The sequence below is a fragment of the Falco rusticolus genome, chromosome 17 (genome assembly GCF_015220075.1).
Source record: "Falco rusticolus isolate bFalRus1 chromosome 17, bFalRus1.pri, whole genome shotgun sequence".
Lineage (NCBI taxonomy): Eukaryota > Metazoa > Chordata > Aves > Falconiformes > Falconidae > Falco > Falco rusticolus.
The window spans coordinates 3,603,197-3,625,623 of NC_051203.1; the positions used below are offsets into that span (position 1 = coordinate 3,603,197).

Here is a 22,427-nt window from a genome sequence, read left to right on the forward strand (position 1 = left end):
CAACACACCCAAGCCCAGCCCTAAGACCTGCTGCATGGAGCAGCCCAAGGGGATGTGGTTGCATCCTCCTGGAGAGCCTGGTACCCGTGGCTCAGCCTCCTGGTGCTGTGCATCAGAGGGTTTCAATCCTGTCCCAGTTGGATGTGGGTGTTTGCCCTGTGCTCACACAGCCCCTGCCTGCAGCCCCTGTGCTCTTCTCCAGTCCAGTTCACCCCCAGCCTCTTCCAGGGGTTCATCCTTCCCCCCAGCTTTTACCGGCACTTTCTGCACAGGGAGGTTAAAGACTCAGCAGGCTGGTTTGTTGGGGGTGCTGAGCACAGGGCCTGCAGAGGAGCAGCGGCTGCTCAGCACCTTTCTCTGTCAGCTGGTTTGGTTTTAACCCTCCTGGGTGTACCAGAGCCAGCTCACCAAGGGGGACGGTGCAGCGGCCCTGGTGAGAGGCTGAGAGCACAGGAGGAGATGCTCTTGCTGGAGGAAGGCATCAGCTCGGAGCTCTCGGGGACCAGCACATTCCAGCATCAGCTACCGGGTGGGGGGCGGGGAGCTGGACGGGGTGATCCCTACATCCCCAAGCTGGAGCCCACAGCAGCCGCGGTGCTACGAGCAGCTCCCAGCCAGCGGGGGGCGGCCCGGGGGGCAGCCGGGGATGCGCATCCCCGGCCGGGGGAGGCTGGGCTGGCTCCCCGGCTTCTCCGGCAACGGTCTGGCTCTCTCTTGTGGCTGCTCAGCCCCGGTGCAGCCTCGCTGCTCCCGCCGGGATCCAGCCCAAATCCTCCGGGAGCCCGCGGGCGCCCCGTCCACGCAGGGACAACCGCTCCGCACCTTCCGCCGGGAGAAAACCCGCAGCGTGGGTGGGACAGCAGGGAAAAGTGCCACAAGCAGCGTGACAGCAGCCGAGCAACCCGAGGGCACGGGTTGGGGGGTTCAGATGCGAGCCCCCCCAGTGCAGCACCCAAACCCCCCGGGGCATGGCAAAGGGCTGCGGGAGCAGCCAGGGTGACTTGCTGCCCGGTCCCATCCCTCCGCTCTGTCCATCCATCCCGGCCATCCCCGCAGGCACAGCCCGGCCGCAGCCCCAGCCAGCACTCCCTCCCTTTTATATCCCACTTGGAGCCTTGACACCGATATTTTTTTTTAAATTTTTCTTTTTTTTTTTTTTCCGTGGGTGGCTCACAGACTGTAATTAAGAGCCCTTCTTCCCCGCCTGCCCCAGCTCCCGTCTCCAGCAGCTGCTGTTTAAGCCAAGGAAACCCCCTTTCGTCCTCTCTCTCCTTTATAATTTTTTTTTTCTCCCCCCTCCCTTCTGAACATAAAGGGATGACAGTGCTCCAAGCCAGGGTCTTTTGCATTTCTGAGTTGGTTCTGTTAATTGGAAGGAGGGTTAAGAATCTGCAAGGTCGTTTCAATCTACATCTGACCTTCAGAGTAATCCTCTATGCCAACACCAGAGCATGTCATTAAAATGAGGCCCTCTACCATATCCCGGCATCCCTTTATTCTCTCCTTGTGCACATTAATTGCTCATAAGTTGATTTGATCTCCCTATTCTGCAAGAAGTAAATTGCCCTCTTATTTCGCCATTTTCATCCTGTTTTCTTAATTAGGCCCTTAAAAATCTCTAGGGCCTCAGCCAGGCCGCAGGCCTCATCCTGGGAATAAATTTTGATCTCAGCCTGATAAAGAGTGAGCAAACCCAGAGATTGAACAATGTCATTCTCCCCCCTCCCTCCCTCCGCGCTATTCTCTTGACATGAAAAGGCTATCAGTTTTTCCTCTGTGTTAATATAGGAAATAATTCACACTTCAGGCGTTGTTCTCTATTTAGTGTTCACACTCCCCAGATAAATCAAATCAGGGAATTATTTTTTTTTAAAGTGTCTGAAACTACTTATTCTTTCTCTCCCCCCAGCCTCGTCGCACTTTTTTTTTTCCCCCCTCCTTCTTTTAATAAAGTTTCCAAGATTAGCCCCTGTGATTTTCCATCCTAGGAAGTCTATTTTAAGGTGGATTTTCTATTTTTTTTTTTAAAAAAACTTGTGTGTGCGTTTAGCACCATCACAGAGGGGAGCGAGGGGCAGCAGGATCCTGGCACGTGGCTCCGCAGGCAGGGTCTGCTGGTGTGGCACGGGATGAGTTGTGCCAGGTACGGGCTCAGCCCCCTGCTCAGCCCAGAAGGAACTTAAAAGCACATTTTCCCCCTTGCCCTGGGCAGGAGGGTCCCCATCCTGCTGCAGGTTTGCAAACAGGAGGTGGGAAATACCCTGCACCAAAGCCTGCCTGTACCAGGGACCCCCAGCATGGTTTTGGGGCACCCAGGGGTGATGCTAAGGCAGCTCCAGCAGTGAGGAGGGGGCAGGAAGCCCCTCCACCAGCTCCAGAGACCACCCAACGTTTAGGATAAACACCCCTAAGACGGCTCCACCACCACACTCACCCACAACCAGGACGGCCACCAAAAACCTGCCCTGCTCCTGGCACCATGCTCAGCTCCAGGGACACAGCTCCTCCCAGCTCTGCTCTCTGGGGCCTTGTGACTATTATTAATTAAGGGACCAAGCCTGGTTCCAATTAAGCAATCAGCAGATGGGTCAGCACCTCACAAGTCCCAGCTGTGCTCAGCACCAGGAGCTGTGGACCTCCCTGAAGCACCCAGCTGCAGGGCTGGCACCCTTCCGGAGGGACCCTGAAAACCCCAAACCACGCCAGGACCAGCTGAATGAAAGGAACAGCGGTGCTTCCCCCCCCCAACCAAGCCAAGCTTTCCTGCAAAAAGAAAAAAAACCCAAACACAGCCCCCCAAATCCAGGGCAGCTCCCCTGCAAGACAGGGATGCTGCTGCAGCCCTACCTCTGGGCACGGCCGTGGCATCGCTGGGAGAAAGCATCTCTGGTGCTTTGAGCATCACGACCCTCCCTCCTCCAAGATGAGAAGAAACAGCCCACGCTGCAACACTCTGGGATGTTGTAAATAAATATATTTTAATGATTCTTCTTCCATTCCAGTTCATTCTTTTATACATTTATTTATAAAACAGTAGTAAAATTTTTTAATCAGAGCACAGTGCATTAAAAAAAGAAAAGAAAAATAAAACAAACAAAAACCCCAAAAGATTAAAAAAAACCACAATAATAATCCACAACTGTTTACTCACAGCTGGGGGAGACACCACATCTCATGCTGAGCAGCGGATGGTCCTCTGCCTGCTGGTGCCTGGAGCAGGGTGCAGAGCCGGTGTGCCCCCCAGCCAGCCCCACAAGTGATGTGTACCACCAGTGAGGGCCCGGCAGGACCACCCCATAGCCACAAGAATCCCAAGCGACGAGGGATTCTGTATGCCCACCCTGAAGCACCTGCACAGACCCTCTGGAGTCATCCACAGATCACCTATAGGCACTCAGCACAGCGTATGGGGTGCTGCCCCCCTGCCAGGGGGGATTATTCTCTTTGCAGGCACCAAGGGCAGTGCACGAAGGATGCCAAGGCCTCCCGTGAATACGCAGGGTGAAGCAGCCCGAAACCCACAGCCCAGTGCCCCTCACCCAGCACGCCAATGCCCCCTCCGCTCCCTTCCCTGCACCCCTGCAGGGCAGCAGCCAGACCCTGCCCTGTCCCAGGGCTCCAGGACACCTCCGACACATCCTCCCTCTTCCCTTCCCCCTTCTCCTCCCCACCTTCTGCACTTCCCCACACCCTCACGTCTGACAGGCACTTCTCCAGGGGGGCACTGGGGCTGTCCCCCACCTTGCAATCTCAAATCCAGCCATGACAGAGCAAGCTTGTCCCTCCTTGGCTGACCTTTCCCCTCACGGTCCCAACCCCGTGACATCCCCCATCCTTGGTCCAGGATGGAGTGCACCCAGTGACCCCCATCCCTGCACGGGCACCCATCGATCCACCCATCCACAGCTCGGGGGGTGATGCTGTGCTGTAGTGCAGGACCAAAAAGGGGTCTCCTCTCCCCAGCCTTTCCTCCTCTCCCTGAAGAAATTCGTGCAGTATTTTCCCTGTGAACAGCATCCCCCTCCCCTGCCCAGCCCCCTCCCCGCCACCAGCCAGGCTGAGAAGGCAGAAGATGATGCAGAGCCCAAAGCAGCCCCCCATCACCAAGCCATCCTGGCTGGGGAACAAGCTGGTGACACTGAGAAGTGAAATAAACCCGCCGAGCCAAAGGCAGAGAGCAGCAGCTCAGGTTTGGCAATCGGTACAAACCATTCCCTGGTCCCCAGGCAGAGCCTGGACCTCCGTGCCCAGATGTGGGGCAGGACATCTACTTTCAACAAGTATCCCCCCAAAAAACTGTTAAACCCCTAATTGTTCCACCTGAAGAACCAGGGCTTGGTGTTAGGGAGCAGAGGCACCTCTGTGGGGATGTCTCGAGGGAGGCTGAAGGCTGCCCAGCACCACACAGCCCCTTGTCCAGAGGCTGGAGAGGTTTTGGGGTGGTGGGTGCTGCCAAACCCCAAGGTGGGGCCCTCCACAAGGTGGGGGTCACAGCAAGGAGTTGACTGAGCATCAAACACCCCATCCCAGCTGTTCTGGAAGCCTTCAACGTCAACCTGAATTCATAGCCAGCTCACTCGGACAACACCCCCCGGCCCTGTGCCCCGTGAATTAAACGTGCTCCAATTAACACCTCCCTCCAGCCCTGCAACCCAGCGAGGCAGCAGGTGCTCCGAGGAAGGAGGAACCACGAAGGATGTGGCACCGTGAAGCATCTGCAGGGCTCAGAGGCCACCGCTGGGGAACACTCCTTGGGGACGTGGGCTCCCGGAGCGAGATGGAAAGGAGGCAAAAAGCCAGACAAAAAGCTCTGAGCATCGTCCCTCTCCTCTCCTCCCAGGGCCTCGAAGGCTCCTGCCCGCTCTGGGGAAGGGGTTTGGTCCAGGAGGGTTTCGCTGAAAGGCAAAGCAGCCGAGCTCACACTCCCAGGCTGGGGAATCTGCAAGTCAGGCCAACGCCACAGCAAGCCAAGAAGGTCCGCTCCAGCTCCTGGCAAAAAAAAAGCTTGCGAAAGACACGGCGGTACCCGGCGAGCCTTGATCCGAGACCCCCGTTGCATAGAGAAAAGGTACTCCTACGTAGATTCAAGTGCGTGGCAGGACGGGCTCCTCCTGCGAGTAAGTGCCCTGTAACTTCACTAACCAAACTCGAAGGTCCAGTCCTCGCTCCCAGCACCAGAGCAGCTCCTCGTCACAGCATGTCTGCATCCTCCATGCTGAAGCTGCTCCGGCGACTGCTCGCCTTGGAAGCCTCCGGGGACATGGCCGAGAACAAGGGGTCGGAGGCCAGGGGCAGCATGGTGTCCTGCATCAGCATCAAGTCCAGCTCCTTCTTGGATAGGGATGGGAAGGAAGCACTGTGACCAGGCTCCAGGCTGTCCGGGAAGCCCCGGGAGCCGTCGTCGAAGCTCAGGCTGTGGGTAAAGTCCAGTTGGTGGTAGGGAGACTGGGGTGGTGGAGGCAGCGCTGGCTGCGGCTGCGATTCGGGGTCCAGGGGTGGCAGCAGTGGCTCCAGCGTCCCCTCGTCCCCGCTGGCTTCTTGCTTGACCACCTGCTGAGCCAGCTCGGCCACGTTGACACCCGAGGGCGAGGATGTGGGCAGCCCGTGGACACGCGCCTGCATCTCCAGCTCCTGCCAAGACAGCACAGGAGGTCTTTGGTGGGGACATCGCGCACGGGGACACGGCACAGGGGCCTTCATGGAGGTGGCAGGGACAGAGGGACCAGGAAGCTCACAGGGAAGGAGCCCACGGCAGAGGTGAAGGATGCAAAATGATGAGCCATGCAAAGCTCACCAACACTCACTGCAGTGACCTGAGCCTCAGACGTCTGGTTTGTCTGAAGACTTTGTTCCTGGTGACTAGACAGCCGTAGGAGGGAGGAGAGTCCCTGCCTGTCCCCTCGGCAGGCAGGAGAGAGCTGCTCGTGGGGCTGGAGCAGAGCGGAGGGAGAGGAGAGCACAGGGAAGCTCACCTGGATGCGGAGCAGCAGCTGCTTATTCGTCATCTCCAGACGGCGCGAGTGATTCTCCAGGTCTCGCGACCTCTGCAAGTCCTTCTGCATCCTCTTGATGTAGTCCACAGACGCCTTCAGGATTGTCCCTTTGTTCCAGCGCACGTCCCTGCCGTGCAGGATGGAAAAAGATTTGCCACCTGCATGCCAGCAACGTGTCCCCTCACCCCAACTCCACCAAAAAGCCCCTCTGCAAGTATTGCCTGCCACGAGACGCACAGCTACCCCAGCCCCCCAGAAACCACCGATACGTACAGGTCATTGGCCTTGGGGATCAGCATCCCCAACTCTTTGATGCGGTCGTTGATGTTAAACCTTCGCCGTCTCTCAACTGCGGGGTGAGAAGAAAGGGTTGGTGGTGAGGAGGCTCCGTGTCCCACAGCTCCCACTGGCCACACTGCTGTTCCCAGCTCACGGGGCTGGGAGCCACTGCCAGGCCCCAGCCGGACCCTCCGGCATCAGGGGGCTCGGGATAAGAAACCTCCTGGACCAACTCTTTGGCACCCTGCTCCCATCCATCACCCCAGCAGGACCGACCTTCCCCCAGCACTAACGAGGAGGACAACAGGGTGCCTCCTGCACCGCAGGCATTTTGCAGAGCCGGGAAAGAGGGAGCCAGGGCAGGGGGCTGAGGGGGTATTTCCTGAGGGTGAGGTGGGATGGGAAGGGGGACACAGCTCAGAGGGAGGGAGAATGAGGATGAACAGCGATAGTGAAAGGGCTGCAGGGGTCGGGGAGGGAAAGCCAGGTCACCCGTGGGCAGCCGGCGCCGAACTCACTCAGGTTGTGATTGTCTTTCTTCTGGCGCTCTTTCGCCAGGGCTCGGCTCTCAGCATCTGCAACGGAGACCCACAACGTCACCCAGAGGGGACGCAGCTGCATCTCGCCCCACGAGCATCCCGGGCTGGTGTCGGTGCGCCCCAGCACCCTCAGAGCCACCCTCCCCACCCACGGGGACAGGACAACCCTGGCCAGTTTTGGCACTTGCTGTCACTGCCAGCTCCCCGCCAGCTCTGGGGCTGGGGACGTACCTGTCAGCTCTCTCTTCTGGGTGAGGTCGGCAGGGCAGGAGCTGCTGGTGACACCTACGAGGGAGGCTGTCACTTGGGGGTCCCCGCTATAGACATTCATGTGACTGCTGGACATCGGCAGCTGAAAACCAGAGGGACAGGCAGGTTAGCTCCATCCGGGGCCGCGGGATCGGGGTTCCAGTCCAGATGCCTGGCCTCCAGGATGTGGGTGCGCAGCCCAAGCGGGTGTAATTGCCTTCCCGGGCCCTTAAACCAGCTATAATCAGAGTCGCAAAGAAAACAGGACTTCAAAGGGCACAGCTGATCCCCTCCCACGGCCAACATCTAAAATAGGGCAGATGAATCACATCTGAGAAGGGCTCGGCAGGATGAATCCCACTGGGAAGCACAAGCTGTCATACGGATCCAACCTGGGAAATGGTGTCGCTCCAAGGAAGCTTCTGGCTGGGAAACCTCCCCTGGCACTAGCATCCCCCCACGCTGCAGCAGACGCCTGGTCCCTCCCAGCACCCCTCTCCCGTCTCTCTGGCTTTTTATAAAAGGGCTCCCAACTGCCGTTAAAGATGAGAAGAAGCTGAACTGGCTCTCGCAGTTGCAAAAGGGAGATCTCACTGCCTCCCAGGGACGAGGCTGGTTGGGCTGGCACCCGGACATCACTGCAGGGATGTGGCAGGACAGGTCCCCTCTGTGCCACCTCCATCCCTGCAACCATGGAGCTGTGGGACCCCCAGGCCACCCTCCCTCCCGGGGTCTGATCTCTTTCTAACACGCATCAGAAGACTCACTGTGTTGGGCATGTGGACTTCAGGGTTCATATAGCCTAAAACATCATCCAGGCGCATGATGTCATCGATGACCTCATCGAACTGAAAGGGAAAGCACAAGGTGCCAGTGGGCTTCGTTGCCCTTTCCAGCACGGTTGCCTCCGCCAGCAGCACGGTGGCATCCCCTCACCTCCCGCTCGGGGTTGGAGCTGATGTTGAGCATGGCCATGGGGCTGTTGGGCGCGCTGTTGCCCGCCGAGGAGGACATGACGTGGCTGGGTCGGACGCCGGGGGACGCGGCGGGGGGTGGCTTGGGCGAGTGGCTGACGGGGCTGACGTGGGCAGCAAACTTGTTCCCATAGGTTTCAGAGAGATAAGCCTGAACCTTCTTATCCCGCGACTTCTGCAGGTGGTACGTGGTGGGGTTTTCCAGGTAGGACTGGACCTGCAAGGAGACAAACCCTCAGGGACCCCCGCAGGGTCTCCCCTCAGCTCTGGGGTCGGGGGGACACCCCCAGCGCTGTACCTTGAGGACCTCTCCAGGCACGGGCGGTGGGGACTGGTAGTGGACGGGGGTGTTGATGGCCGGGGTGGAGGCTACCGGCATCCGCTGCTGCTGCATGTAGTTCATCATCATCTGCTGCTGCACACGCTCCCTCTCGGCCTCCTGCTGCGCTTGCTGCTTCATCAGCTCCATCCGCAGACCGATGCGGGACGCCATGGTGCAGCGAGGGGGTGGGACACGGGTGCCCACCGGGCACAGAGGTGACCCTGAGAGGAAGACACGGCACATCAGCCTATTCTGTAGCAGGGAAACTGAGGCACGAGGAGGGAGCAAACCTCCCGGAGCACCTGTAGCAGCCGGTAACTAATCCAGGACGATCATCCCAACACCAGACAGACGGGTCTGCCCCCCTGCCGCTGCTTCCCACCATGCCACCGCTCTCCCTGGGGACAACCGGGGCACCCCGGGAGAGACGGCTGTGTGTGGACTCACGTACCGCCGGGTTCAGCTGGAGCCACCGATGGGCTTTGAGCCACCGATTTCCGAAACACCAGAGCAAAGCAAGAAGGGATGGGGGGAAAAAACAGAGCCTGGGAGCAGGGCGAAAGGGAAAGAGAAAGCAAGGGAAGAGCAGGAAGAAAAGGCTGGTGGGTGCCAGGAGCTGGAGGCAGGGTCTAACCCTCAGCACGGCCGCCCCAAAACCTCAGCTCCGGCGCGGGACGAACAACGCAGCTTCTGTGCGGGGCCGGCACGCGAGCGCGGGGGGAGGCGTGCGAGGCCCCCGCACGCACAGACCAGCCCTTGTTCCCCCGTACAAAGGGGACGGCGGCCCGTGGAGGGGGGGGAGAGGATGGCAGGGTGGGGGGAGCTGCCCAACCCGGGCTCCCCAGGGCACCACGATGGCTTTCCACCAGGCTGGTTTCCCAGGCGGGGATGGGGATGCAGGAGATGATGGGGTCTGGACCACAGCATCCACAGGGCGGGAGGGAAAGCGGAGCACAGGACCCAGAGCAAACGCTGCCAGGGGAACAGGCAGGAGCCAAACACCCAGGGTTTGCTTTGCAGCAGCGTAACCAGACAAATCTGGAGGGTTTTGCTATTTAAACACAATGTGTAATTGCAGACAAAGGGGCCGCGGTGGATACGACACACACCGGGGTTTCGGTGAGGCATCTGAAACACGGTGCCACGCGATATCCTAAGGGGGAAATTAAATCAAGCCAGCATGGACAGCAATACGATTACATGGATCAAGAGCCCGCTATTGAACGGCAAGAGGAAGGTAATTAATTAGACATGGTGGCCCGTCTGAAGGGGGATGGGAGACGAGGAGCCTGGGACAGTTATCAATCGGAGCTTCGTTAAGACGGCTGTCACAAATGGCCTTAGAGGAGCGCACAGGGGGATGTTTGAGACGAACAAGAGCAGAGCCCTGGAAAAGGACACAGCGACGCTGGGGACAGCCCGCAGCGGATGAAACAAGACTGAAGGGGGTAAAACCACAGCTGATGCAGACGGCGAACGTAATAACCCCAAATATTAAGGGCAGGCTGAGAGGAAAAGCCTCCAAGAGCCGTGAGATGGGATGAGCCAGCACAGCGTGGAAGGACTGGCCACGCTTTGCAAACCCAGCTCACGCCGCACGGCCAGGGCAGGGAGGGGGAGAGGCGGGGGGCCATGCAAGGCTGGCATTTTCGGGGGGCTTCCAGCCCTGGCGGAGAGCAGAAAAGAGATTTCAGGCCGTGCACAAGAAACTTTGCAGCCAGACCCTATGCTCACAAGCAAGCAGCTACCCACGGCCCTGCAAAGCACGGTGAGCTGAGCACAGCCCGTGGGTGGCGGCACGGGCACCCCGGCTGGATGGGTGCAAGGAGGCGGGGGACGATGGAGAGGCTGGCACCTCTGGTGCTGGGGAAACCTGGTGTCAGGGGTGAGGACGGAGCTGCCCCGCTGCAGAGCTGGGGGAGTCCAGGCTTTTCTCAGGAAGGGCAGCCGGTACAGGGGGGCAGGAGGGTGTCCAGTAGAGCGTGCCGAGGCACAGCCACGCACGGCACAGCACCCACACACCCCCATCAGCCCCAGTCCCACCACCCTGCCTGGCTGCAGGACCCCCCCAGCACTGCCCTCTCCACTGGGAAGCTCCCAAAAAGAGGAGCTGCCGAGGGCGAGGATGGGGAAGGGTGGCCAGAGCTGGGCCTAGTAAGGAGAGGGGGAAAATTAGGTCCGGTTTAAAATAACCTGCTTAGTTCTGCTTGGCTTCCCTCCTGCCCCCTGAAACACTGAGCAGCTTCTGCTTTCGCTCTGAGTCAACCCCGTCGGGAGGGTGGCAGCCGGCAGTTGGAAAGGATGGGGACCCTGCCGACATAACGGTACAGGCACCCCACCCCGGGGTGCACGTCCTGCCATCCCCTGGTCCGGGAGGGGGACAGAAATCAAGCAGGCAGGATGGCAGCTCCATCCAGGATGCCCGTTATTCCTGGGAAGGCATCCCAGAAAAAGCATGCCCAGTGGCTCTCCCGCTGAGCTGGAGCCGTCGCCGTGCCAGAGGCAGCCCCAGCCTGGTCCCCACCTGGAGATGCCGGCGAGGGTCCGTCCCAGCGCAGGGGCAGCTGCTTGCCTGGCTCCGAGCGGGCAGCGCGGCAGGCCAGGGCATGCCTGGGCATTGGGTTTCCCAGCGGGTGCTGCCAGGGCACCTGCTGAGGCAACGTCCCCATCAGTCATGGGGAGGGAAGAGCAGGGGAGGAGAGGGAGGAAGGTGGTGGGAGGCCCCGGGTGGGCGATGGAGCAACAGGAAAGGGATGCAGAGGGACAAGAGGGGTGGGAAAGCAGGAGGAAGCAGGGAACGGGTGGACAGCCTCGGCCCCTCTCCACACCCCAACTCCACCTTTCCTGTCTGGGGGGACACAGGGCGGCTTTTCCATGGCCCAGGTGGGCTCTCGACCCCCTGCCCCAGGGCACAGGGCGCACTGCCCATCACTGCCCATCAGCAGGAGAAGCCGTGGAGCTGGGCGGATCCTGACCCTAGCTCCACAGGGAAGCCCAAAGCACCAGCCCTGGGTCAACCCAGGCATGCAGGGAAAAGGGGCCGATTTCCCAAAGGAAACTCAGCCTGTGCTCTGAAAACGCCGTGACACCGCCTCCACCTTCTTGGGGTGCAGGAAAAAGCTAAGCCCATTTCATTGCAGGGTTGCACCCCAAATCCAGAGCAGCTTTTCGAGGGAAAACCTCCCGGGTGCCGGAGAGTGGTGGGCTCCATCAAGCGCCTGGGGGCTGCCAGGCATCAGCTGTGCTCCACCACCGCACACCAGACCCACCACTGGGACAACGTGCAGGGCTGGAGCCAGGGAATTAATCTCCCTTCAAAATATCTCTGCTGCTATTTAGCAACACGGTTATTTCTGGACCTTTCTTGCTTTTCCTCTGGGGGTGTTATTTCATCAACAGCCCAACACGCTCCCTCCGTGCCAGGGCAGCGCTTCAGGGGTAGCTCCAGCCAGAGGATCCCCAGTGGCACCCAGAGCTGCCCTGACCCTCGCTCATCCCTGCAGGACTCTGCACAGCCTCGAGCTGTCCCCCACCACCCCAACCCAGGCTGTGACAGCCACCGGGACTTTTTTTTTGGAGTAACACTGGATGCTGCTCTGCTACACACCGGGCTGGGCTGCCCACGGACCCACTGCGGAGAGCCAGCGTGGGGCACCCAGCGCCACCCCAAAGGGACAAAACACCCAGAGCAGCACCCCACCCCAGGTGTGGGTTAGAAATAAAAGCTGATTTAGCTTTTTCCAGATTTAGCCCCTGCAAAATCCAGGGGGCTCGCGTTACCCTCCCTGGGCAGCCCACCGGGAAGGGACACCCACGCTGCCTGCCCTGCCTGTAACATACGGGCACATCCCATCCCCACGAACGCAACACATCTCCTGCCCAGCCCTTGGAAAGCTGGAGGGGAAGAGAGGAGGGATGAGCCCTGGAGACAGAGCTGAGAACCCCCAAACTCACGGCACCCCGGCGCCGCCTGCCCAGCCCCACTCCCTCGCGCGTGTTTATTTCCTGGTCGATCGTGACCATTTATGAGCGGAAAAATCAATCGGCAGCTTCAGCCGGGAGTGGGGACCCCCGGGGAAGGAGGGGAGCTGGGGCGGGGGCCATGCCGCCCACCCACCCGCCGCTCTGGGCTGCTTCGTTGATAACCAAGAGGGCAGCGAAAAGCAAAGGGAAAAGAAAGAAGCGAGAGCAGCTCCGCTTCTTGCTACCGCCAGCAAGCACCCACTGAGCCTTCCTTCCTCGTTTGTCATTTTCAAATGCCGGGGCGGGGGGGACACGATGGGGACGTGGGGGCCCGGCACACCCCAGCCCGGGCAGGGGGAAGCACCCACCACCGTTTCAGGCAGGCGCTGGGTGGCTGGATCCCGGCAGCTGGGAGCACGGCGGGTGTTTGCTCCGCACCCAGATCTGCTCCGACAGCACCCAGCTGCCACCCAGCCAGGCACCCGCAAAGCCACCCCGTGGGTGTCCCCAGCACAGGGACAGGCTCTGCTGCCACCCTGCAGAAGGGGGACAACAGGGCAGGGGTTACCTGCACACAGGATGGCAGGGCTGGGGGGGTCCAGGTGCCAGGGCCAGTTGGTTGCAGCTCCTCCGGGCTCCTTGCTGGGGCCAGCCCTGGTCCCGTGTTTCCTCATTTTCAGGACCCCGCTTTTAATGTGGTAGCAGCCACACAGGGTGTGCAGGGGGGTGGGGGGGAAGTTGCAAAAAACCTCCAAACCTGTTTGTTTTTCTCACTGCAACACAGGAGTTAGCAACTGAGCTGAGAAAAAGCATGGCAAAAATAGATGCAGCCACCGCCGCTGGGCTCTCCGGGATGCCAGACCCCATCATGTCCCCTCCTGCAGTGGCATCCCTGCCTGCAAACACACCGAGGGGCAAAAGCCATCCCTTGTGACTCCAGGGGACCTGGCACAGGGACCCCTCACCCTCCGTGTGCCCCGAGCAGATGCAGACTAAGCACCAGCATCACGCAGCCAGATCTGGCCCCGCTGGGCAGCACATGTGGTCCCCTCCAGCACCCACAGCTGGTCCCCACCAGGATGGCGATGCCAGCGATGGCCAGCACCAGCCAGGATAAAGGGATGACAAGGATGCCTGTGTGACACCCCATGCAGCTGGCACAATGCCGGGGACACCCCCCATGGCCCTGTTGTGCGAAGCTGCTTTGCACTGCATCTTCTTTGCACCGCATCCCCTTTGCACCCATGCTGGGGGTGCCAGCATCCCATGAGGGCACCACAGCACCTCCCTGCACACCCTGAGCAGATCAAGCTCCCCTGCTTCCCCCCTGGAGAAGCTTTCCTGGGCCAGGCCAGCAAGCCACTGCTGTGCCACCGTGCCACCATGCCAGCAGCATGGCCAGCAACCTTCTACTCCCGCGCAGCTGGGACCAGCCCCACAGTTTCTCCCTTGGGGAACTCGCCCTGACTTGGCAAGGCCACCGCGGGAATGACTTATGCCATGTCAGCATAGCCGTGGTGTCAGAGGTCGGGTAATGCTGGCACCCAGCAGGAAGGAGGCCGGGGTCCTTTCATCTTCATCGGCACGTGGAGGAGCGCAGTGCTGTGGTTGGCAGCCCCAGAAAGGGGCAGTGGCACAGGGTCCAACCCAGGGTATCAGAAGGGGATTCCTCACCATAAAGGTGGCCAAACCCTGGTAGCGGAGCAACCTCCATGCTTGGAGACCCCGATCCAACGCCAACGTCGGCCACACTTGGGGCTGGACCAGAGGCTCCAGGGGTCCCATCCAGCCTACGCCCCTCTGGGATGAGGATGGGGTGGTGGGAAAAGAGCGGGGACGGCCCCGTTTCCAACCCCAGAGAGCAGCATTGCCCTCCCCATCACCCACCCAGCAGGAGACGGGTCAGGCAAGAGATGGGTCAGGCAGGTGGATGGCCAGAGCCACCCCAGCCCCATCCAGAGGCACCTTCCCTGTGCGGCAAGCACGCAGCCCTGAAAGGGAGAAGGAGAAGGCGGAGGGACTTGGCAAATGAAAGCCAGGGTCAGTTGACAATGCCAGCGAGAGACTGAGTCACTGGGACTGTTTTTAGCCCCGGCATCTCAGAAACGTGGACCGCGACATTGTTAACAGGCGTTTGGGTCAGAGGCCAAATGTTTTCCCTTCCATGCGTTAAATACCGCCCCTGGAAGTGGCCCAGGTATCCAGCACAGTAAAAACATTAATGCAGGTCTTGTAAGGCAGCAGGACCCCGGCTAAAGCGGTCCCCAAACTGCCCAGGTAGGCTTGACCCACCAGGGAGGTGTCAGGGACCCAGTGGAGGGAAAAGCATCACTCCCTGGGTACCAAGAGCCAGGACTGAGCGTCCCTTGTCACAGCATCACTCCCAGGGCAGAATAAATGGGGTCCATAAAAAGGCCCCCTGGTTCTGGTGGTGCCACAGTATACCCACAGGTGCCCACCTGCGAGTGGCAGCCGTTACGGGGTTAATAATACACAGCCTTGCTCTGACACCTCTCCTTCACCCCAAAAAGCCCCTCTGCCCAGCGTGGCACACCTGGGGGACACCACGCACGCCATCCCCCTGGCTGAGCATGGCAGGTGGAGGCTGGCACCCACCAGCCGGGTCCCCAGAGCAGGGCTGGGGGAGACGGGGGGACACCACCACGGTGGGGCCAGATCCTGCCTCTGTGGTTCCCGCAGAGCGGCTGGCAGGGCACAGGAGCCCTGATTGAAACATCACTGTCCGACTGACCGCCCGGGGAATTCACAGCCCGCCAGCGCAAACAGACTGAGACAACAGGATCCTGCCCTCCCCTCCCGCTCCCCGCTCGACAGCGGCAATTAAAAATAAAAGTGTTAACAGGCAGAAGGACGTTCCTGGGGCGAGGACGAGGCAGCGGCAGTGCAGGGGCTGGGGACCCGCTGCAGCCCAGCACCACCCCGGGCTGAGTGATTAATCAGCCCCGTATCGTGTCCGTACCGTGTCCGCCTTCCAGCGGGGAGGCACGGAGAGGAGCGGGGTGACCTTGGAGGGGCCTCGGCCACGCTGGCGGGGAGGGACGTGCTGCCACGCCGTGTCCTGCTCGCTTCGGCCAGGAGCAGGGCTCTGCGTGCAACCCCTGGCCAAAGAGCGAACCCCATCCTGCTCCAGCGCCGGCTGACTCCGGGCAACTTGGGTGTTGGTTGTTTAATTTGTTTGTTGTTTTTTTTTTTTTTAATAACTGCATAAATGAACAATAAGGGGAACTGGTAGAACAGCACCATCCTTGGCCCCCGGCTTGCTTACAGCAGGGCAGATGTAATACAGCACAGCACTGGGATTTGGAGGCACTACATACCCAAAAATCCTAGAAATCACCCCGGAAAGTAGGGACGCTCAGCAAAACCAGCCCTTGAGCCCCAGATGCCCCAAGGTCACGGTGCCACTTGCCATGAGCAGAAGGCGCAAGGTGACAGTGGCCACCCCGTGCTCCCTCCTCCCCGTACCAAAGGCACTCCCAGCACCTCCCCATCCCTCCTCCCTCCCACCACGGCCCCATGCTGCTGGAAGGAGGTAATATTTATAAATACACCCCGTGAGTCCCCAGCACCCAGCCAGGAGGCTTCTAAGGCGGCCGATTTCATGTAACTGTACCGCAGGCGGCAGCCCCAGCGCCGCAGCCTCCCCGTCCATGGGAGCCACAGCTGTTCTCCAGCCCCAAGAATAAACAAGTTGGGGACAGCCTGTGACTTGTCCTCCCAAACAGCCCCCGGGCTCAGCCCGCTGCCATCCCAGCCCCGGCAGCACCTCTTATGCCTGGGGGGGAGCACCCAGCCATCGCCGCTTACCCGCCGAGGAAAGGTTTCTCCTCTCCCCTTCTTGCCCCCCAGCTCAGCCCGGTGCTTTCCTGCTCCGTGAAGGTCAAACTCGGTTCTCAGGAGCCCCCGCTGCCAATCCAGCCCCTGCCCTGGCACCGTGCCGCTGCAACCGGGTCGGGTCCTCGCGACGGGTGCTGCCGCCTCCCTGGCACGAGTTACACCGGTTTGACCATGAAGGAGCCCAGAGGTTCTTTCCCACCAGGCTGGGCTTTCTCCAGGCGAGATCTTCACCTGCTCCGAGCCTGGAGCTGGCCCCGAGGAGCAGCCGGGGGGGCCAGGGCTGAGCATGGCACCCACCCCGCTGCAGATAAGACGGGAGCTGCAGCCAGCACCGAGCCCGCTGGCACCCAACCTCCGCTCCTCCCGGGGGTTTGCAAGCTGGGAGCAGGGAAAATGCTCCCTGCACGCCAGCTAGCTGCAGACCCCATTCCATCAGCCTGACCCGGCTGCAGCCCCCTCCTCACGCAATTCCCCCAAAATCTCAAGGAAAGAGCCTGGCAAAAAGCCAGAGCTGCTGTCGTCACTTGTCCCCAAGGCTCCAAAAACTCCCCATCCCGTCCCAAAGCTCACTGCCAGCCATTGCCACCGAGGTGTCCCAGCCCCGACCCTGTGCTGTGGACCCCCTGCAGCCCCTCTGCTTGCTCCCGATGTGGCAGGGGGGGGTCTGAAGGTGCCCAGGTCGGATGCCCCCCAGCCCTGCTGATTTTGGCACCCAGGCACTACCGCAGCAGCTGCACTAACTGTGCCGGAGGTGCAGCCGTGCACGGAAAGGAGAATTTAAAACTGAAGGAGACTCCCGGGATAACGCTGTGCCGAGCCGAGGGGAAGGGACGGAGCCGGGGCTGGGTGATGGGAAACCTTCGGCTTCGCAAGTGTTTATATAAGTAAATCACTTTCGTTAGTAGTGTACATATACATATATATACATAAGACCATGTATGGGAAGGAAAAAGAGGGATGTAACCGGCAGGGAGGAAGGATGCTGCCTGGGCGTTTCAGGTTTATCTGGAAAGAAAGTTGGCTGATTTAATTAAAGGAGGGGATTTCAGCAGACAGCAGGGTGCGGGGAGTTTGTTTGGGGTTGAATGCACGTGTAGGAAGGGTGACAAAACCCCGAGAGCAACTCTTCGAGGAGTCTTTAAGATGCCACAGCCTCCTTGCAAAGACTGTAGGCACCGTGGGGCTGGGATATACCACTGAAAGACCTCGAACCCTCCCCAGGCAACCTCATCCAGGCGAACCCACACACCACCCACTGCAAATCCCCTGGGCCACGCTGGGGTGCTTGTCCCCCTTCTCCTGCTCCCAGCCCCATAGCACCTACCTCCCCAAAATGCCTCCCGACCCACACGCTGCACCTCCAGACACGGAGCATCGCCCATTCCCCTGGGGGCTGCTGGGCTCTCCCTCCATCCAACAGACCTACGGCACAGCACGAGCTCCCAGCAGCCAGGATCTGGCCCCACACCATCCTCCTGGGCTGGATACCCCCCCCCCCCTCCCCCCAGCATGCCAAGCTGCTTCCAGGCAGGCACTGTGCAGCCCTGCTCACCTCTGTCACTCAGGGCTCGTTTTTCCTCTGCCTGCAGGGAAATTGTGTGGTTTCTTCCCTCTTTTTTTTTTTTTTCTTTTTTTTTTTTTTGCAGTTTAATATTTATAGCTTTACTCCGCTGCCTGTTTGTTCAGCAGAAAGTGAGGGGGAAGATGCTTGGAGAAGGGAAGGCTTCTCCACAGATGCTGTCAGCATCCGCTGGACAGGACTGGGGCCAGTATCAGTGCCGGGATCATGCCCATCGTTCCCATTTTTCTCAGCAATGTGCCACCTCCATCTCCAGCCAACTCCTGGAAGGCAAGGAGCAGGAACTGGAGCTCATCCTAGAGCACAGGACTCAAGCCTCCTGCATCCCTGGGCTGACCACGTCGTGGGACCCTATGTGCACGCAAATCCGCAAACCCACCCTGAGTGAAACCCAAGTGCCAGGCACCAACCCTGCAATGAATCCGGGGGAAACATCGCGGCTCCTAGATGCACCAGTGGGGGGGAAAAATAGGGGGGGAAAAAAAAGGATGAGCACTTATTTCCTGTGTGTTCACAAAGAAATCATCCTTTTCATCCCTCGAAGCGTTACACCGCCAGCACCTTCCCCTGCTTCAGCTGCGAGGGTGACAAAACCACACTCACCCTGGGAATCACAGGCTTGGGGACCAGTGATCACCAGGACCGCACAACGGCTCACCGAGCTGCTGCCTCGCCTGGGCTCATGGAGGTGATGCCACCGCAGAAAGGCCACCACGGGATGCCCGTGGGGCTGGAGCCAGCATGGCACAGCGCAGCGGCAGGCACGTGTTGCACCTCCAAGCAGCCTCTGCTCTTTTATGGGTCTATAAAACAGCCAGCGCTGGCTCCCGCGGCTGGGAAAAGCCTTGTAAATCTCCCACAGCAAACAGAGGGTCAGGGAAGCTGCCATGAAATGGCCACCACGGGTCAACACCGGCACAGGGTCCAGTCACTGGATGCCACCAGGGTGCTGCCCCAGGGACGTGCCAGCGGCGCGGTGCCACTGCCGGGCTGCAGCACCCACACCAGGGACACCGCTGCGCTCAGTCAACCCCGGTAAGTCGCTCCCCCCCTACCCACCCCCCCAGCCCGGTTCCTCTTCAAGCGGGGAGCAGGGTAACCCCACGCAGGGCAGTATGAAATAGCTCCCTTTCGGTGAGGGCGGCTTGAGGTCCCCCCCCAAAAAAAAACCCTAAACCAGCTGTCCCCAGGGACAGAGCCCAGAGGTGATGGGGATGGGCACTGGGAGAGCTCCACCACCCCCCACCATCCCTCCGCACCCCCCAGAAAGGAGGGAGAAACAGCAATCCAAGGCTGAAATCCCCCTGCACCATCGCTACGTCAAGACCCCAGCCCCACCTGCGGCACCCCACAACACGGGGAGAGCCAGGGGGAGCCAGAAGGGAATTTCTACCACCACGACACGTGCTTTTGGGGGGGGGGGGGGGAACCCCCTGCATGGCCTCCCCAGCCCCATTTCCCTGCAGTGGCTGTTTCTTTCCCCGCAGGGCTGTGCCGCTTGGGCTCCAGGGCCACCCCACCCTCAGCCCTGGAAATGTCCCCCCTGCTCCGATGATTCATCACTTTGTCGCTGCACACGCAGGGCTCTTCCCTTTCCCCACAGCACGGCCGAAACCCAGCAAACAGGGAAACCTGGTCACGGCAAAGGCGATGGCAGGGCAGGAGACCGGGAACACACACGTGCCGTAAACTCGGCGCCGTGGAGCATGGAAAAAGAAATAAAGACCTGGCTGGAATCACAACCTCCATCCCAAACACCCGGATGCTGGAGTCGCCCCATGGCAGCCAGCCCCACCCCGGAGCGGTTTCCTACTGATAAGGGCGGGAGGCAAAGCCAGCATCCCTCGGGAGGCAAAGCCAGCATCCCTCGGAAAACAAACCCAGCATCCCTCGGAAAACAAACCCAGCATCCCTCGGAAAACACGCCAGCACCCCTCCGCACGCCGCGGGGTCAGCACGTGCAGCCGCCCACCCCCGGCCATCGTCACCCACCCCTAGAGCCTAAATCTGGTAGTTTCTCAACTCCAGCAGCCCAATTCCCAAAAGCCCACCGATCCAGGGTTTTTTTCCCACTGGATCCCCCAGCAGCAGGTAAGCGCAGGCTCAGCCGCCGCCAGCCCCGCTCCCTCCTCCGGCCGGAGGAGCAGCCGTGCATGAAGCCAAGCAAACATGGCAGGGGAAACTAAACGGGGGGGGGGGGGGGGGGGGGGAATAAAAACAAAAAAAAATCCCCCAAACTCCACACTTTCACTCTCTGCTGTTATATATAAAAAAGCACAAAATCCCCCCGCCCCCCAGTACCCCAAGGGCTGGGAACACGCAGAAGCGCTGCGATTCCTGGGAATGGGTCCTGCTCGTCCCCGGACTTGCACAGGCTTATTTATTTATCTTAAAAGAGCACAACAACCACCATATTTTCTCTCATTTTTCTTTCTTTTTTTTTTTTAAGTAAATTTCCCCATCATCTGACTCACTGAGGCTTTAGAGGGCATGAGCATGAGGGCTGTCGTAATCTTTCCTTTTGCGATTTCTTTTGCTTTGCAATTAATTCACGAATATAATTAATCAGCGGCTGTAGGTGAAATGCAGCCCCCTCCTACACCCCCCTCAAACTCCTGCTGGTTGCAAGCTGGGGGGGGGGGGGGGAGCTACTCTTGGTGATCCCCTAAAAGCTGGGTGACATGGGGTACCCCCACCCCCACCCTGGCCTTTTGCAGACCCCAAAAGCAGCAGGGTTGGGGGGCCGCCAGCTCCCGGGGGGACCGCACTCTCCTGCTCCCCAGGCCGGGAGGAATTTGCAGCCTGTCCCGGGGGATGAGGGGGGGGGGGGCACGGAAACCCCCCCAGCAAACCCAGCGCTGTCAGCAGCGAGGGCTGGAGCATCCGTGCCTCAGTTTCCCCACGCGTGGGGTAAACGCTGCGGGGGCCGGGGGGGGGGGGGGCGCTGGTAAAGGCGACCCAGGCAAGTCACCTTCGGCTGCCGGAGGGGCTGGCAGCCCCTGGGACCCTCGGCCTTTCGGAGGGGGCACCCGGAGACCCCCGACCCCCGTCCCCCCGGGAGTCACAGGGGTGCAGCCACAGCCACGGCCCGGCTGGAGCCTCCTGTAAGCGGGGGCCGCTGCCGGGGGCGGCGGGGGGGGGCGTTATTATTTACAGCAAAGGCGGAAAAAACCCAGAAACAACCCGAGTTCCAAGCACCGCGGGATGGGCCAGGGGGACACCCCGACATCCGCCCCCCCCCCCCAAAACCGTGCTCCGACCCGAGGGGTCCCGCTGCACGGCCGGTCCCCCCCGGTCCCCCCCCGCCCCGCTGCACTCACCCGGCGGCTGCGGGGGCGAGCGGAACGGCGAAGGAAACGAAGTGCCTCGGTTCGGCTCGGTTCGGCTCCGCTCGGCCCGGCTCGGCTCCCCTCGGCTCGGTTCGGCTCCGCTCGGCCCGGCTCGGTTCCGCTCGGCCCGGCTCGGCTCGGCTCGGTTCGGCCCCGCTGCACCCGCGCCGAGGGAGGGCAGCACTGCCCGCCCGGCCCGGCCCGCCTCGGCACAACACGGCACGGCACGGCACGACACGGCGCGGCCCGCTCGGTGCCGCAGCACGCCGGGAGCTGTAGTCCGGAGCGGGGCCGCGCTCCCCGTGCCTGCCGGGAGCTGTAGTCCCCGCCCGGGCCGCAGCAGCGGGGGGGGGACGGGGACTGCGGGGGGTGGGGGGATGGGTGAGTGGCTCCCTCCCAACAACGGGGCCTCCCGCCCCCCCAGCGGGCCAGGAGGTGGGTGCCGGGGCAGGGGGCGAGGGCAGGGCCGTGCTGGGGTCACGCAGCCCCTTGCACCGGGATCGTGCAGCTCCTTGCACCGGAGTTCTACCAGTTTTACCGCTCCTTGCACCAGGGTCGTGTAGCCCTTTGCACTGCAGTCGCATAGCCTCTTGCACTGGGATCATGCAGCCCCTTGCACCAGCGTCGCATAGCTGCTTGCACCAGGGTTTTACCACTCCTTGCACTGGGGTCACGCAGCTCCTTGCACTGGGATCATGCAGCCCCTTGCACCAGCGTCGCATAGCTGCTTGCACCAGGGTTTTACCACTCCTTGCACTGGGGTCACGCAGCTCCTTGCACTGGGGTCATGCAGCCCCTTGCACCCTGATCACACAGCTCCTTGCACCACAGTTGTGCAGCTCCTCGCACTGGGTCACGCAGCCCCTTGCACCAGGGTTTCACCACTCCTTGCACTGGGATGACACAGCTCCTTGCACCACAGTCATGCAGCTCCTTGCACTGGGTCACGCAGCCCCTTGCACGGGGGTTTTATCACTCCTTGCAACATGGTCATGCAGCCCCTTGCACCAGGATCATGCAGTTCCTTGCGTCAGGGTCACGCAGCCCCTTGCACCAGGGTTTCACCACTCCTTGCACTGGGATGACACAGCTCCTTGCACCACAGTCATGCAGCTCCTCGCACCAGGGTCATGCAACCCCTTGCACCAGGGTTTTACCACTCCTTGCACTGGGGTCACACAACCCCTTGCACCAGGATCATGCAGTTCCTTGCACCAGGGTCACACAGCCCCTTGCACTGGGGTTTTACCACTCCTTGCACTGGCATCATACGGCCCTTTGCACCCTCACACAGCTCCTTGCACCACAGTCATGCAGCTCCTTGCACTGGGGTCGTGCAAGC

The 22,427-nt window shown here is 60.7% G+C and overlaps 1 protein-coding gene across 1 annotated transcript; it reads right to left on the reverse strand.

Moving 5' to 3' along the window:
- Positions 1–5,190: 5,190 nt before the first annotated feature.
- Positions 5,191–21,299, reverse strand: TFEB (transcription factor EB). Its single transcript, XM_037410660.1, has 9 exons — positions 21,077–21,299; positions 8,333–8,577; positions 7,997–8,251; positions 7,828–7,908; positions 7,043–7,163; positions 6,791–6,847; positions 6,267–6,342; positions 5,973–6,120; positions 5,191–5,631 (listed from the first exon to the last, which is right to left on the reverse strand). Exons 2-9 carry the CDS (start codon positions 8,525–8,527, stop codon positions 5,191–5,193), a joined length of 1,374 nt encoding a protein of 457 aa, XP_037266557.1. The 5' UTR covers positions 8,528–8,577; positions 21,077–21,299.
- Between the last annotated feature and the right edge of the window lie 1,128 nt (positions 21,300–22,427).